At 37.4% G+C, this 16744-nt stretch overlaps 1 protein-coding gene and 1 long non-coding RNA gene across 2 annotated transcripts; both read left to right on the forward strand.

Moving 5' to 3' along the window:
• The first annotated feature begins 6089 nt into the window (after positions 1–6089).
• Positions 6090–7456, forward strand: LOC136822421 (uncharacterized). Its single transcript, XR_010848897.1, has 3 exons — positions 6090–6253; positions 6783–6897; positions 7127–7456. It is a non-coding gene; the product is annotated as an uncharacterized lncRNA (long non-coding RNA).
• A 1798-nt stretch (positions 7457–9254) lies between these two features.
• On the forward strand, positions 9255–10325 carry LOC136822399 (uncharacterized). Its single transcript, XM_067078652.1, has one exon. The coding sequence runs from the start codon at positions 9255–9257 to the stop codon at positions 10323–10325; it is 1071 nt and encodes a 356-aa protein (XP_066934753.1).
• Positions 10326–16744: the final 6419 nt, after the last annotated feature.

Below are 16744 nucleotides of genomic sequence, written 5' to 3' on the forward strand. Positions count from 1 at the left end.
TCACCAGCACTGTGTCGACTTTATCAAACTTTCGTCTGCATAACTCACATCTTGAGACTGTGGTGGGGTAATTTTTCTTATCTTCTCGTGAAACTAAATAGAACCCGGACGAAAGTTCACGGTCTGGATCAAAGCCAGTGGCGTTTTCATTGTTTTCCATCTCTTCCACCTGAAATTAGACGAAAATGGAGTAAGGTTAACTTAAATTCTTTCCCATATCCATCTTGAATGATAATTTGAGTTTTCAACCAACCTCGTACCTATTCCTAATGACTTTCTGTTTTGATGACAGCGTGATTAGCTCTAGGATTGTCTAGATAAAAATCCCACACAGATGGAAAACATAAGTAATTACAGAAGCATTACATAAGCATTACTTATTTTAAATGGTTTTGACTGCATAACACTCAAATACCACACTAAAATTGCCTTGAAAATAGGAAATGCATTGTAAATTGAGCAAATGTCCCCATTGAAAATACAAAACTACAGAAAAAGAAGACTTCATGTCAATCCCCCATCCAAAGGGATACCCCCCTTTTCAAGGAAACTTTTCAACCCCCTCTTCAGTTCACAGTTTGAGCTTTGAATTAAAGAATTAAAAATACATACCTCCCAATTCTTTGCCGTTTTCTTCACCTTTAATCGATTTATAAACAACTTTGGTTCACCTTGGTCGACTCTTCTCTTTTGAGATTTGGTACCTTTTTTTCCAGCAGTCACAGGCTTTTGGTATGTTTGACTGGGTTTAGGTACCGGTATGAATTTCGTAAATTCGATGATTTTGCTGTCTCTGGACTTTGGAAGCATTCGATGCCATGTTTTTGAGTCGATTGACAAGTGCTTGTATCCTTCATGGAGGCGGAACTTTCCATGGCCTCTGATTGCCAAGGCTAGTTCTTGGTGATAATTTTCCGAAACCCACTTATCGATGACATGCAGTATTTTTCTCAAATCTCTTGTTTTGATACTTCCTAGCTCGTCTCGTAGCTTCTTTTTTTGCTGTCGGTGAAGGTTTTCCAGGCAGTTGTTGAAGTATCTATCTTTGATGTTGAGGAAGTCTTGAGCAGACAGAATCAAGCAAGATTTGAAGGTATCCATTTGATGTTTGACAAACCAGACGTGAAACCAGGGCGTATGTTCATGCCATACATCTTTAAGGCTAGCAAGCTAAAAAAGATCAAAATGATTACCTTTCATAAGCTGTTTTCAATTTTCATGGAATGAAATCTTCAAGTTTGAGAAATTAAATTCACATAACTCCAATATAATTAACACGTTGAAAGAAACTAACCTTTGCATCAAAATCAGGCTCATCGACTGCATCAGCCAAGCCTTCCTGTACTACCACACCTTCCTGTGTACCATACAAGTCTGCCATCATTTTGTTTTGATTCTGGAGAGACACATTCATCTTCTTCAATTTCTCAGATGTCCTTCCTTCTAGAACATCATAAGACCTAGGAACTCTAACCTGATAACAGCTGTTCATAATTTTCTTACGTGCACCATAAACCTCTGAAGGCACTTGAAAATTATACATCTGAGGAAAATAGTTCTCCCGCGCAAAATTTTACAACAAGAATCTTGTTGTGCGCCAGAAAGTAAAAAACTGCTACGGCACCCTATTCATAAACACAATCATGCAACTTTGATGTCATCCCCAGTCCTTTTAGACGAACGCGGTCCTTACGATTTCGAGATTGCATATTCGTCAGATTGTATGTTTTCACCCATCCCTTTAGAGCTTCAGCGTGGTGGGCAAAAAACAACCACAATCTGATCTCAGGTTAGGGAACTCTGGGTGTTTACCATCACTTTTCACAAGGCCCAAATGCTGATAAGACGTGTCAGTGAGCCATAATCCTGGAAGAATACTAAACGTTGTATCAACATTGAAATGACCATTACCCTCGACACAAAACCAATAAATATCATTGATCATTATCGGAGAATGTAGCACAGCTGTGTACCGGTCTTCTTGAAACCTGACTGATTGGACCAAGCTATTCTTGTCCTTTGTAAGGCCAATCAGAATCTCAACTTCACGTGCATGGGTATCGCGGTCAGTCTGTTTCAGTTGGTAGCTTCTGTCATGAACTGTTTGAAGATTAACAATACAGTTTGGGTTGGCTGCGGTTTTGTTAGTTTTTTTTCGTTTCTCATTTTACTCACCTTCCCAATATCAATCGAAGTTACACCACTTTCGTTTCAATTGCCAACAAAGTCGGATCAAACCTACTTCCTAAACGTGAACGGAAACCTCCCTCCAACTCTATTGATGCACCTGATGTTGTGGCTGCCCGAAAAGCCACACTCAGATCATCAAAGTCAAATATTCGCACAGCCCAATCAAATCTTCGAAATACCTACGATCGTGTCGAGGACAGGCGCATCAACAGTATCTTGGACTCCTTTGAAACCTCTTCTTCATCAGCAATAAAAAAGGCTTGGGACCTGGTCAAAAAGTCCCGTGGTGTTGTTTTTATTGAAGGCATTGATCGTCTCAAGTCTTGGGAAAATCACTTCAAAAATCTTCTCAATGCTGATCCTCTCGATCTAAATAATCTCCCTCCAATTACGAAAGTTTACGATGAATCTTTAGAAATCCCATCTGGAATTATAACCAAAGACGAACTTGATTCTGCTATTGATCAAATGAAAAATGGAAAAGCGCCAGGTCTAGATGGACTCCCTCCTGAATTCTGGATAATGAAGAATGTTCGCCACATCCTCCTCATATTCTGTATCGAAACTTTTCTTGGGGATCGCCCTGATGAGTGGGGAATTTCGACTCTTATTCCAATACCAAAGAAAGGTGATCTTACAAAACCTGATAATTATGGTGGTATCGCCCTCTCACAAATTGCCTCTAAAGTATATAATCGTATTATACTGAATCGCATTCGTCCTGTTGTTGACAAGCTTTTACGCCCAAATCAAAATGGATTCCGTGAAGGTCGATCTACCTCGGCACATGTGCTTGCTTTACGTAGGATCGTAGAAGAACTTAAAAATCACAAAAAAGAGGCAGTCATTTCGTTCATCGATTTTCGCAAAGCATTTGACTCTATCAATCGTGACCGTATGTTCCAAATTCTCCAAGCCTATGGTATTCCTGGAACTGTAGTCAATGCCATTAAAGTAATGTACCGAGATACTTCTGCCACGGTTACAACCCCGGAAGGACAAACTGATCTTTTCGTAATCAGTACTGGCGTTCTTCAAGGAAACCCTTTTGCACCTTTTCTCTTTATAATCGTTCTGGACTACGCTCTTCAATCCTCAATCACCAGTGACCATGGTCTCACTCTAAAACGTGTCGAAGTAGACGACTGCCTGATCTAGATTACGCAGACGATATTGCTCTACTGGAAAATCATATTCAAACTGCTCAATCTCTTCTTTGTGCTGCGGAGGAGGCATGTCAAAATGTAGGTTTATTCTTGAATGCCAGAAAAACGAAATTTATCCATATCAACCGCACTGACGACGATAAACTGTATTCTTTAGATGGCTCTGAGATCGAACGAGTTGATGATTTTCTATATCTTGGTAGTTACACTGAGACAGATCACGATATGAATGTTAGAATAGCCCAAGCCTGGAATGCACTTCATTCCCTTCGCAAAGTATGGAAATCGAACATTTCTAAATCTACCAAAACCAAAGTATTCAAAGCCTGTGTAAAATCTATACTACTATATGGCTCGGAATCTTGGACTTTAAACATCTCCCGATCAAAACGCCTTGACAGCACCTACACAAGAATGCTGCGGTCAGTCTTCAATATTTCTTGGAAAAATCACCGAACTATTGCTGAAATCTACGGTAAATTACCCCGCATTTCAAATGTTGTCCGTCGCCGGTGCTTAGCCTTAGCCCGTCATATTTCAAGACTTAACGAACCTGCTGGAAAATTGCTCACCTCAAGCTCACCGAACATCACCCTGCGACAAATCCTTGAAGATGACACTGGACTCAGTGGCAAAGACCTCGTACCTTACAGCCATGTCCGATCATGAAAAATGGAAGAAAAGACTTTGTATACTTAACCTAACGGATGCATCAAGTACAAGTAAGTAGTTTTTATGTACACCTGTTCAGGGGACATACCAGCCTTCAGATTCTGATCAACACTCTTCAAAACTTCTGGGTCTTTTCGAAAATAAGGCCCTATAAAGAAAAATTTAAGAAAATATATCATCTTTGTGTCTTTTCAAGAAGAGGCTCAAGTGTTCTCAAGGGGGATGATGCTCACTTTCTTTGAAAGAGTCCTAGACGGCACTTTGTCTTGAAGCCTCTAAAATGTGAATTTAGGCAAAACAGCAAAATTTACCCTATTGACCATACTCTATTTGTGTACTATACAGGGGGTGTCAGGGTCAAAATTCAAATTTTCTGCTTAATATTTGTGTACTAAAAAGCCAAAATAAAGTTAAATTTGGATTTATTTTAGATTTTCATTAAATTTTTTTTGATATTTTTAAAGAATATTTTGAATTTTTACATTTATATATGTAGCTACATAGCTACATTTGTACGCAGAGGGAGGGTCTAGGTCCAACCAAAAAATAAGATCCTGACACTATCTAAGGATTGTCTTTATCCTTAAAATGACTTTTTTTTCAAAAAAGTATGTTTTTCATTGACTAGATGTATTTTTACTTTCTCTAGCATATTCTGAAATCAAAAATATTTGTTTATAGTTTTTGAGATCTTATGATTTATATAAAAGATACACTCTTCTTCTCTATAGTAAACAAAACTGGGATTTAAATAGGCTTTCAGAAAATTTATACTCTTATCGTGAAATTTTCTTGATGAAAAAAGTTATCGAAAACATTCATCAATGGTCCTTAAACCCCCACCAGTTATCTTGAATCCTTTGTGCCTCCTTAAACTCCAGTTTTTCCCTGCTCCCAAAGGCAACTATATGGATGGTTCTATGAAACTTTGAAAGGCATCCATGTTACCAAACTTATTTGAAAATGGGAAAAACTGAAGAGGGAATGAAAAATTTTCAAAATAGGCACGAGGGACATTTGAAAATTAATCTACATAAGTTACTTCAGATAAGAATTATTTTGTACAATAGACAAATGTTCATCAAAAAAAACAAATTTTCCTGGTCTTCCAGAGTCTGTCTACTGTTTTTAAAAATAAGGGATATTTTACCTTTCTGTTGTCCTTTGTTCCATTGTAACTTCGTTAGTAGTGTTTGTATTTGAATCAGAATTAACACTGAATAAAAAAGACCAGATAAATATTAAAGATAATGATGACCAGCTTTACTTTAAAAGAACTAGCCTGATATTCCTATCATAGTGTATTGCCCTGCCAACCATGATTGTGCTCTAAGAGACAGACAGAGTATAGTAATGCTTAGTCTTAACTAACTAGCGAGATTCTGCAATTCAAGATGAAAATTTACTAAACTTCAGAACATGGAGAGAAATTGTAACACTGGGTGCCCAATAACCTGACCATGTTATAAACTAGTGAGATTATAAAGCAACGAGCTTCTTTATAAAACAATAGATAAGCGAATGAATTAAGTTACACATTATCAAGATAATAAAGCAGGAAAAAGGTACCGTAGCAAACTAGGGAGTTTAAAAAGTAACTAGCCGGTACCCGGCGTCGCACACCGGTTTAGCTGTTTGCTGAACGCATTTAACAGGGGCGGTGCGACACCCCTGCAAAACATGCACTTGCAGGGTATGCTCCGGAGTCTTTTTTGTCGCAGCTTGTTTTTAGCCTACCCGGAGTTGTTTTTCGGGATCATTCGTTAGTGTCATTAGATTTATTTTACTGACTTAAAGTCTGCGGTAAATATAAGAAAACTGTTTATCAAGTCGCGTTACAGGGAGCGTGAATTCAAGTCTGTATTTTAGATTTTGTGTACAAAAGCGTTTTGCAGGCCTGCACCCTGCAAAATTTTGCAGAAAGACCTGGATGACGTCAAAATGCAGGGTTTGCCCGGGATTTGATGGCTGTTAGTGTCAAAACGTTAAAAGTCAAGACTCGTCAAATGCCTTTAGATGCTTGGAGAAGAAAAAACAGAAAAGACAGTCCTATCTATCTATTTTGTCGCAAATTCTGAAGAATTTGAAGCCTGCACATTTTCGATCTTCTCCAAATTCGTCATCTGACAGTCTGAGGGCTGCCATCAAGGTCATCTCAATGTTTGTTTTTCTTCCTATGGTTATCTTCTGAAATCCATTGCAACAAGGAAAGTCAAATCTGTAAGGTATGTGGTATTTCCCCCCTCTTTCTCTACTTATCTGCCTCTGGCCTATGACTTGTCATAATTTTTGGTAATCAACAAAACCACTTGTTGTGTGTGGTGAGTGAGTGGCCAATCATGAAATATTTATAAGATATTTGATCAATCGGGGTACGTAGTTACTGTTTGTTTGGCCAATCACTCTGGCTAAGAAAAGGTTGACGACAGGAGATGAATTTGTGGCAATTTAAGAGATAAAGGGACAACCAACCTATTGTGGTTTTATTTTGAAATAAGAGAAAAGAAATAACATTGAAAATTTTGTGATCCTGACCTTGACACCCTAATCTAATGTTTTTAATATGTTTTGGCCGGTTAAGAAATTTTTCTGGGTAGAGAAAAAGAGCTGTTTGGGTTTTTCGCACACTATTTTGAGGTACGCAAACAGATTGTACTTGACTATGTTTAGTTTGCGGGCCAGCACCTGCCAGTCAAGTACTGGTCATAAAAACTGCACAACAATCTTAAAAATGATTTCTCTATCTTGTTTTAGTTCTCTTCCAAATGGAAATTGCCTGTACAGTTCCATTTCTCTCCATCTTGTGGGCAACAATTCATTGATGGATACACTTCGATGCCTTGCACGTGTGCATAACTTTTCCTGAATTGTAAGTATTATTCTCAGAACCAAAAAGACCCATCCAAGAAGTTAAGTAGATTGGCTCAGTCATGAAGCATTGCGGTTGTCGGTTACCCACAGTCAGCCGGTTATTATATAAGATTAATTTCATTGGTTGTCCAGTTGTCGTTTGACTTAAATTTTGTTATTTTGTGTTTGTTAAATATGTAGGTGTAGCTTGCAAAGATCCTAATTCCCTCTTCATTATATACTTTCAGGTTAGTTGCCATCATACTGTCCAGTAGCCCCTAGATCAATGGATTACTTTGCACCTTCACGTGGTTGGTACGAAATCTTTGTAAACACTGACAAAGTCTGCTAATAAGATGAGTGAAACCATATTTAACCTAAAGGAAACAACAGAATGGAATAATTCAATCAAAATGATGATGTGTACCTAACATTTAGTTTCTTGGAAGTTTTTGGATTCAAAATTTTCCCTGTAAACTGGATATCAATATTTGTCATGTAATATCATCTCTGGAAAGTACATCTTGATTTGATTTTGACATGTAATTGCCAATGCAAATGAATTTGGATGCATAATGTATATAATATAGTATAAAATTTATAACACAACAACTGAATTTTGATACCAAACATAAGACATGCTGCATTATGTACATAATGAATAAACGAGTTTCTGATGACATATGGTTTGTTTTCAATTCGGATTGAGGGCTTTTTACCCCTGGTACAGGATTCCCTGCTTGATTTGGCAAACAGTTCCAAACGAGACACCAGAATGGGGCTAGACTACAATTTCAAGATGAACCAACTATAGAGATTTCAGCTTCAGTACAAATTCTAGTTTTGGATACTTTAATGCATCACATTAATAAATTTTCTAATGAAATACTCTTTTCTTGAGCAGTCTGAATAAAATAGTTTTTCTCTAAATTTTCATTTGAAATGGCAAAAGGCTTTTAGTATTAATCTGCTTCAAATTATTCAAGTCACCTTTTGGCAGCAATAAGATAAATAAATTTGACATAATGAGAATCAAAATTATATTAAGAAATTTTAGACAGTTTGGTAAATATTATTATTATTGTTATTGCTATCATCACGATCAGATAAAGATTTTTGTATAATTTATAATCTTTTGTGTGCTATTGTATTATTTTGCTATAATTTTTCACTTTTTTGTGTGAAGTTCAAAAAGTTCTTAAAAAAATTCATGATAGTTATGATTTTTGTCATTGATATAATGAATTGCCAATGTTTTACACCTCCTTTCTCTTTCCTTTATTTTTCCATATTTTAGAGGCCACTCTTTTTTTGGTTCTTAAAACACTTAAACCTAAAAAACTATCTTAGTTTTACCAGCTTCATTTTGTGTTCAAATGAAATGAATTTTAATTCTGGTTCATGGTTCATTGGGCATAAAAAGGTGGCTGTTTTAGCCAATCTAGAGGGTCGAAATTCAAAAGTTTTCTGGCAAAAAAGAACAGAAAAACAGAAAGGGCATCATTCCCAAATTACACCATACCGGCGACCAGCGACGTCCGAGACGGCTCTGCAATTATATTTTTTTTCTCGCTTCGCTCCCGTTATATTTGCCGTAGTTCTTGATGCTTAGGAAAACATTGATGTCAAGATAAGCGGAGTGAAATAATAGACATGACACGCGATTCGTCGAAAAAAGACAGCCCGGGGGGGTACTTAGACAAGAGAAGGGTATGGGTATGGGTATGTGCCGGCCTTAAGGGTGCCTTTTTTGAAACATGGCAGTTTGAAAAATCGGAAAATCAAACTTTTATAGTAAGTTAATTATGCGTGTCTGCCTGGGTTTACAAAGTTTTGATAGTCTGTCAACAAGGGTTTACTCACAGGCAGTATCAAACAAACTGTACCCAACTTTTTAAGTTGCACCAGACTCTAAAATTTTGTTTTTTTCTTAAATTTTGAGTCTGGATACCCAGGCTATCATTGTTATTGTTAGCATCAGTTCTATAATAACTTTTACTGATGATTATCCTACAATCGTCTTGTTCGTCACTACAAATATACAAGCGAATGAAAAAAGATACTACAGCTTTCATTAAAGCGAGAATAACATTACCTCATTGTTTTGATTAAAAAAATTCACTCCATTAAGAATTAGTGAATAAGGTGGTCTATGTATGCCCTTGGGCACAGCCACCTTTTTGTTCTTTCAGCAAAAAAAAAGAAAGAACAAAAAGATAAGAAATAACAAGATGTGATCACTACTTAATGGAGCCAGATGTGAGTTGTTAACCCAAATTATGGTTCACCAGCCAGAGTCTAGACCTCTGCCTTGTTCAATCGGGAAAACGCTATAATACTCCCAAGTGTGGTTGTGTCGCGAACGACCCACTTGTTATGTCTGGAATAAAAGCGAAGAAACGAACTCTAACATTTGCAACTCAAAATGCCAGAAGCTTAAAACAGAACGATAAAATTAATGAACTGATTACTTCTATGAGAGAAATAAATATTTTTGCTACATGTATTCAAGAGACTTGGAGAACTGGTTTCTCCAAACTTGAGCTAAATGGTTATTATTTTCTTGGCACTGGCCTTGATTCGAAACGTTCCCGCCGCGGAGAACAAGGTGTCGGGTTCATGTTGAGCCCACTTGCTACTAATGCGTGGAAAGCAGCTGGTTACGAAATGTGTAATGACTTTGGTGCGAGAATAATGGCTATTCGTTTACTTTTAAAGGACAAATCTAATAATGACGTTGGAGTTTACCTGGTAACTGCATACGCACCTGTCGGAAACGCCAAACAACATGTATGGGATGATTTTCTAGAGCGCCTCGAACTCTGTATCAAACGAAAACGCAAAAATGATGTTTTAATACTCGGATGCGACACAAACTCCAGTATGGGCACTGTATTAACTAACAAGGACTCCAACACCATCTCTATCGGTAAATTTGGTCTTCCTCATCGGAATCGTTCAGGTATACGTTTCAATTTGTTTCTTGAAATAAACGGACTGATTGCATTGACTACATACTTCAGAAAGAAAAAGTATGCAACTTGGTCACATCCCAGGTCGAAACTACCACAACAAATAGACCATATTATTTGTCAGAAAAGTGACTTTAAAAGATTTACCGATGCTTTCTCGACTAAGCCCCTCATAGACAGTGATCATTGTGCTGTCAAAGGCAAGATTCGACTATTCTCTCCTTACAAAAAGAAAATTTGTACTCCTCGACTAAAGATGCTCCGTCTTGATACTGACGCTCTTAACAACCCCCAAATTCGAAACAGTTTCTGTGCAAGTACTTTTGCTTCTTTTCAAAACGAAACCGACGGGAATAGCTACAATCGTTTGGAGTGTGCGATCTCCAAAGCAGCCAACACAGAGTTACCAAAGAAAGCCCGCAACCAACCCGGATGGTTCCTGTCGAACGCCCACGAGTTGATTGATAGACGCTAGAAACTCTGCAATTTCTTCCCAATACAAATAAACCGACCTACAAGATCCACTACGAAACGCTTGAAGAGCTGTCGTAAGGCTCTGAAATCCGCCATTAACCGTGCCAAAAATGAATGGATTAAGAATATTTGCCAAGGCATTCATGATAAAGATGCCTCCAATCGAGGAACCAAAATTTGTTGGGACAAAGTAAAAACACTTCAAAAGGGACTTGTTAAACCCAAACCGCCACAGGAAAAAATGATGAAAAAAGTTGACGGATCTAAATGCTCAACTTCCGCTGAAAACGCTGAAGTTTTCAGGACCCATTTTGAACAACTCTATGGTCGTACCCCAGTATTTGATGAAACTGTTATCAATTTGCTTGAGCAGAAAGCCACGCTTACCGACGTCTGCCATAGCCCCTCTGACGAGGAGATTCGCAAAGCCACAAATCACTTGAAAAATAATTCTCCAGGCGAATCAGGACTCTCTCCTCAAATGATAAAAGCCCTTACCTACGACAACGCTACCTTCTCCATCCTGAAAAACATTCTTGTTGACTTTTGGGAAAATGAATTACCTCCTAAACAATGGGAGACTGGTCTGCTGAAAATATTACCGAAGAAAGGAGATCTTTCCAATCCTGGTAATTACAGAGGTATAATGTTGCTTGAGACTGTATACAAGATTTCTGCTAAAATTATTCACTCGCGTCTTCAACCAATAATGGAAAGCCTCGACCATGAGGCCCAGTGGATTTCGTTCTGGCTGTTGCGACGCAGTCTTTGCCGTCAAGCTCGCACTCAAAAAAAGGAGAGAACATAGCAAGGAAACATGGGTTTTGTTTTTAGACCTGGTGAAAGCTTTTGACAGAGTGTCTAGAGACTTACTATGGCGTATCCTTGATCGTTTTGGAGTTCCGTTCAAACTCGTTTCTATCCTAAAATCTCTTCACAATAACATTAATGTCAAATTTACAGTTGACGACATAACCCATAACCTGAACTGTGTAATAGGTGTCAAACAAGGTGACATTCTCGGTCCCGTTCTGTTCACCTTTTTCATTGCCGCCGTAATGATCACCTGGAGAAGAAGCGTTGACCGTCCGTTATGCATTTCCGTACCAAAAATGACTTTGTTCTGACAGGGAGAAAACCTACCACCAAAGGGGATGATTTCCCGTTCGACGATTCTGAATATGCTGACGATACAGCAGTATTATTCGAATCCAGAGATGATGTTGAAACCTTCTGTCCGTTGCTCATAAAGCATTTTCAGAGGTTCGGAATGGAAGTGCACATAGGCGATGTACGAAACCCAAACAAGCCTTCGAAAACTGAAATTCTTTTTGTTGGAGCACCAAGGACGCTCTACACAACCCCTGAATCTTTTGATAACACAAATCTTGAGCCCATCCGCCTAGATGACAACTGTTTCTTACCGATCGTCGATCAGTTTTGCTACCTTGGCACAATACTCTCGAGGAACTGTACTGATGAAGCGGATGTAAATAATAGAATACGTAAGGCTAGTAACGCATTCGGAGCTTTGCGTAAGAGTGTGCTGTCCAACTCACACATATCTCTATCCGTCAAAAGTTCTGTTTACGAATAGCTTATCTTACCAATCCTCTTATACGGATCTGAATCGTGGTGTCTAACTGAAAAATTGTTTAACCTTCTACGCGTATTCCACCGACGATGTGTTCGATCGATGTGTGGTGTTACAATGAAACATGTTTTCGAGCTTCGTTTAACTAATGATGAGTTATTGAATAAGTTAAATCTTTTATCGATTGATAGTTATGTTTACAAACGGCAGCTCCGATGGCTTGGCCACGTTACACGTATGAAATATGATCGTTTACCTCGTAAAATGTTGTCGTCTTGGGTCTGTTCCAAAAGGCCAAAAGGAGCCCCTGAGTTCACTTATGGTCGGGGTATTTTCAAATGTTTGAAAAAGTGTGAAATTGAGAAAAGTAATTGGTTTTATTATGCCTTGGATCGAATGAAATGGAATGGATTGATTGCTAATGTATAGAGTTTATTTCTCTAGTTTTTTACTTGAATTTCTTTTTCATGTCTAGCGCTATGATTTTCCTAGGACATAATTTTTATTATTTCTTAGGCCAATTCCCCTTGCAGGGATGGTACATCTCTCTCTCTCTCCTCATTGTTTTGATTTCAACAGAATTTGAATTGGGGTTGGTGTAATTTAAGATGCACGATCTAACGATTTACGATTCACGATGCGCGATCCATGCATAAAGTGTGCTGATTATTCCTAATAATTATCATAAAACTTAAATTATATAACATAATTCTAAAACAATGGCATAATCTTTTCTCGCTTTTGTTTACCACAGTAAATTCATGCAACAAAAAAGAAATAAGCAAGCAACGGAACTAAGAATAATTACAACCGTAAAATTATGAAAAAAACTAGCTTGCATAATATTGATAATGGAAGCTACCTTGTGAACATCTTACAATAGACAGAGAGTGAAAGTAAACAATGCATAAGAAATATTTTTGCTCTCCTCAGTCATCAGTTTCAACAATCATATTCGAATATAGGAATTTCTTTCTTAAAGCAAATAAAAGAATATATTGGCGAACAATATGTTTTGTGCACCGTAATGTACGAAGTAAAAAACGGGTGCTCTTATGAGAAAGAATTTTCTGTCGGTAAACAATTCCCCTATATTGATTCAAGTTATGAAAAAGAGAGAGTACAGAAGGTGAATGCACGTGGCCTTCACTTTCTTCTGATCTATAACTGAATTTAAATTGATAAGAGAATAATTTGTATAATCTTACATAAATGATGTTTTTAAAAATAATTGAGTTTCAGCGAATGAAAGTTTGTAAATTGCCTAAATATTTTATCATGATTAGCATAATTACGGATGAATTAACATATTTTATGCACGGATCGTGAATCGTGCATCGTAAATCGTTAGATCGTGCATCTTAAATTACACCAACCCTAAGAATCGGAATGAATTGTCTTCAATTTCAATAAACTGTATATTATACAGTTGAATCTCGCTAATTTGACCTTGAAGGGGGAATATAATTTGTTTGAATAACAGAGAGATTTGACTTATAAAAATTATTTCATGAGGGTTTCACCATGATGGGGACTGAGAATTTGTTTGATTTATAAAGAGATAGAATAACAGAATTAGCATGTTCAGTAACCCTGTCTTCATGAAACAGTGTCGCTAATAAAACTGACATAGCATTATTTTTGAAGAATAATGAATAGGTAATAGATATTATTGGAACAACAACAAGACAACAGCACCAATATCTGACATACCTAGAGTCATTGAATTGTTGTTCCTCATCGTATGAGAACTAAAAAATAAATAACATTGTAACTTTAAGAACAAGTAGCATTATGTTCAGTTATGTTGAACAGTGAAAGAGAAAGTAGCTTTTGTTTATCATTTGGTCTGATACAGGGGTAATGTTCTTTCTAATTTTTGTGGAAACTAATTTTCGTGTTACTTAATTTTCGTGGTGTAAGGGTATGAAATTGGCATCATTTTGCGGAACTAATTTTAGCGATAGACACCAAATTTTTGCCTAAATTCTTTCATTTTCTTAGGGGTTTTCAAGGATTTCTATTGCATATCGTGGAACCCATTTTCACTGTAGACACCCAAAAGCGCAAAAATTAGTTCCGTAAGAATTAGTTCCCTTAGCATGCCTTTTTTGAGCCAACAAAATTTTTTTGAAAAAATCTGCTTGAGCCATCTTTTACCTATGATGGTACCCTACTTTCATGCAAAACTTAGAAAAACTTAATGATCTCATTTTTCACAAAGTCCAAAAAACCCGTTTTTTAGACGTTTTTTGGCCCAAATTTTTTTTTACGAAAATCGGGCTCCGTCACATTCGAGGGTTTATGGTTGCACATCTTTGTGCAAAAAATCAGAAAAAACTAACGAGCTAATCACGAGGAAAGCTAATAACGAACGAACGAACGGACAAAGGTTAATTTATAGGACCTCCACCCCACCGGGGTAGGTTCAAAAACAAGGTGAATTTTTGATCCAGATTTTCTCAGGACCTTACCAACCCTGATAAATGAAAAATTTATTCTTATTTTGCCGACCGACCGACCCATATTTTTCTAACGATCTGTTCGTAGAACAACAAATTAAATTGGTCTCGCCTAAAGTGATGACGTTGCACTTCAATTTCAGAGGGGTTAAAATTTTGCTAGAACTTACAAGTTTTAGATTTAATGCAACGGAAAGCTATTTTTAACACAGGATCTGAAATATTAATGTTGCATGGCTGGACATGACATTCTAAGCAAATCAATTTGTGTATCTGTGTGGTTGGTACTTTACAGACCAGTATTTTAACCAAAATAACCAAACCCGAAATAACCAAACCAAATAGCCAAAGCTGAAATTTTGCCAGCAAATTTGTATTGACAACGTCTACAGTAACTTTAGTAAAAATTTCAAGTCAATAGCACTACGTTTCATGTATTTTACAGAGCAGTTAGGAAACTCTCAAATTTTCATGTTTTGGTCTTGTTCAAACCAAGAATTTGGGTCGATATTAACCAAAGTTTTTCATCAAAAACCCCCAGAATGATAAAATTGTCATTTTCAGTCTGATCTGTATATAAAGTACACAAATATGGTGGTTGATGGTGAAAAATTTTACCCCATGCCCCTAAATCTTGTCCAGGGAACATCTCAAACAAAATTTATCTGCAAAGGTCTGTAAAATTTTTCATCAAAAACCACCAGAATGATAAAATTTTCAAATTCAGTCAGGCCTGTAAAGTACACAAATATGGTGGTTGGTAAAAATTTGCCGCATGCCTCTAAATCTTTTGTTGAGGGAACCTCTCAGAACCTCTCAAAACGTTAGTAGTGTGACAAAAAGTTAGAGGGGCGTATCTAACATCATCAGGCGGCAATAACGTCAAAATTTTGTCAGGTGTTGTCAGGTGTCAGCAGGTGTCAATTCATATTTTAGACACACTGAAAATTTCATGGAAAAATTAAGTCCAACAAAGACCAAGGTCAATCTGGGTCAATAACTTTCCTTGAGGATGCCCATAGGGTTGGAAAAATGGATTACCTAGCGCTAGCCTGGCGAAAGAAGGCACTGAAATACCAGGTAACTTTTCGATTTTCCCTCCCAAGACGCCAAGTGTTGATGGAGCCACCCACGCTAGTTCCTTGTTTTGTATGGAAAATGTTCTGAGCCCCCTCCAAAGCAGAAAGAGAGGGTGGGAGTAGATATGAAAATATCATTAAAATAAATTTTTTTCCCACCAATGGACCCTGCCCTCCTCCAAACTCCTACTCCTGTTAGCCAGTGGCAGTGATGCGGGCACTCAAGGTAAATGACCTACCTGACGTTCGGCCCTAAAGGGTAGGTTTTTCATAGTTCAGCTAGTACACTGTAAGGGTAGGAAAAAAAACTGCACTGAACTGCACTGTAAGGGTAGGAGAAATTGTGATAAGAGGCCAATTTTTTGGTAAAATTGGCACAAAATTGGTCAATTTTGGAGGAAAAATTCCATATTTTCTTGGAAAATTGCAAAAATTTTCGGCCTTACGGGCGAGAAATTTTTAAAAAGTGCACTGCAAGGGTCCGATTTTAGAAGCCAAATTTTGGGCCGAACGTGTGGTCGTTTTCAGATCGAGTGCCCCCCCCCCGGGCAGTGATGACATAATCAAGCTAGAGTTAATATAAATAAATCAAGTTTTTGCAATTTGATTGCTAGAAAATCAAAAAATCTGTCTGCATTTTCGAGACAGTGCTGAAGTTTTGAACAGCTAATAAATCAGTGCTAGTGTTACCTTTTCCTTAACAGCGTGTAAAATCAAGTCCATGTCTGTGACATCACCAGATATTATTCTTTTTCTATAAGCGCCATGTTGGCGTCCGACCAACATGGGTGGCAAGATGCAAAAGGGCGTCGAGAATGTTTTCGTGGTTTAATTTATAATGGCTCAAATTCTCGGCGTCCGTAATTTTAGCAAAACCAAGTTCGGTTGCCGTATTCTTCGTATAAGACCCGGTTTGCATTCAGTTACAGTCGCTTCACACTCGATAACATTCAGTTGACATTTGTTTATGGCCGGTTCACACTCGCTTCTAGTCGGTTCACACTCGCTTCTAGCCGGTTCTATGTCCTTATCCTTATAGAGTTTACGTCTTCCTCATGAATACACTCTTCTCGAGATGCATAAATTTATTGTTGTCTTCGTTTTCAAACAGATTTCATTGCTATGAAATTATACATTTAAACCCATTTAAATTCCCAACAGGAAAACATTAACTCTAAACAAAAGTACTTGAAATTCATAATGTCTCGTGAGGTGTAAACAACACAATTATCATTGTGAATATGTAATTTTATAGCAATGAAATCTGTTTGAAAACGAGGACAAC

This window comes from Clytia hemisphaerica, unplaced genomic scaffold (genome assembly GCF_902728285.1).
Source record: "Clytia hemisphaerica strain Z4C2 unplaced genomic scaffold, Clytia hemisphaerica genome assembly, whole genome shotgun sequence".
NCBI classification, from domain to species: domain Eukaryota; kingdom Metazoa; phylum Cnidaria; class Hydrozoa; order Leptothecata; family Clytiidae; genus Clytia; species Clytia hemisphaerica.

What these genes read in the sequence shown, in the direction of transcription:
- LOC136822399 (XM_067078652.1), top strand. Translation starts at nt 9,255, where the DNA reads ATGTCTGGAATAAAAGCGAAGAAACGAACTCTAACATTTGCAACTCAA.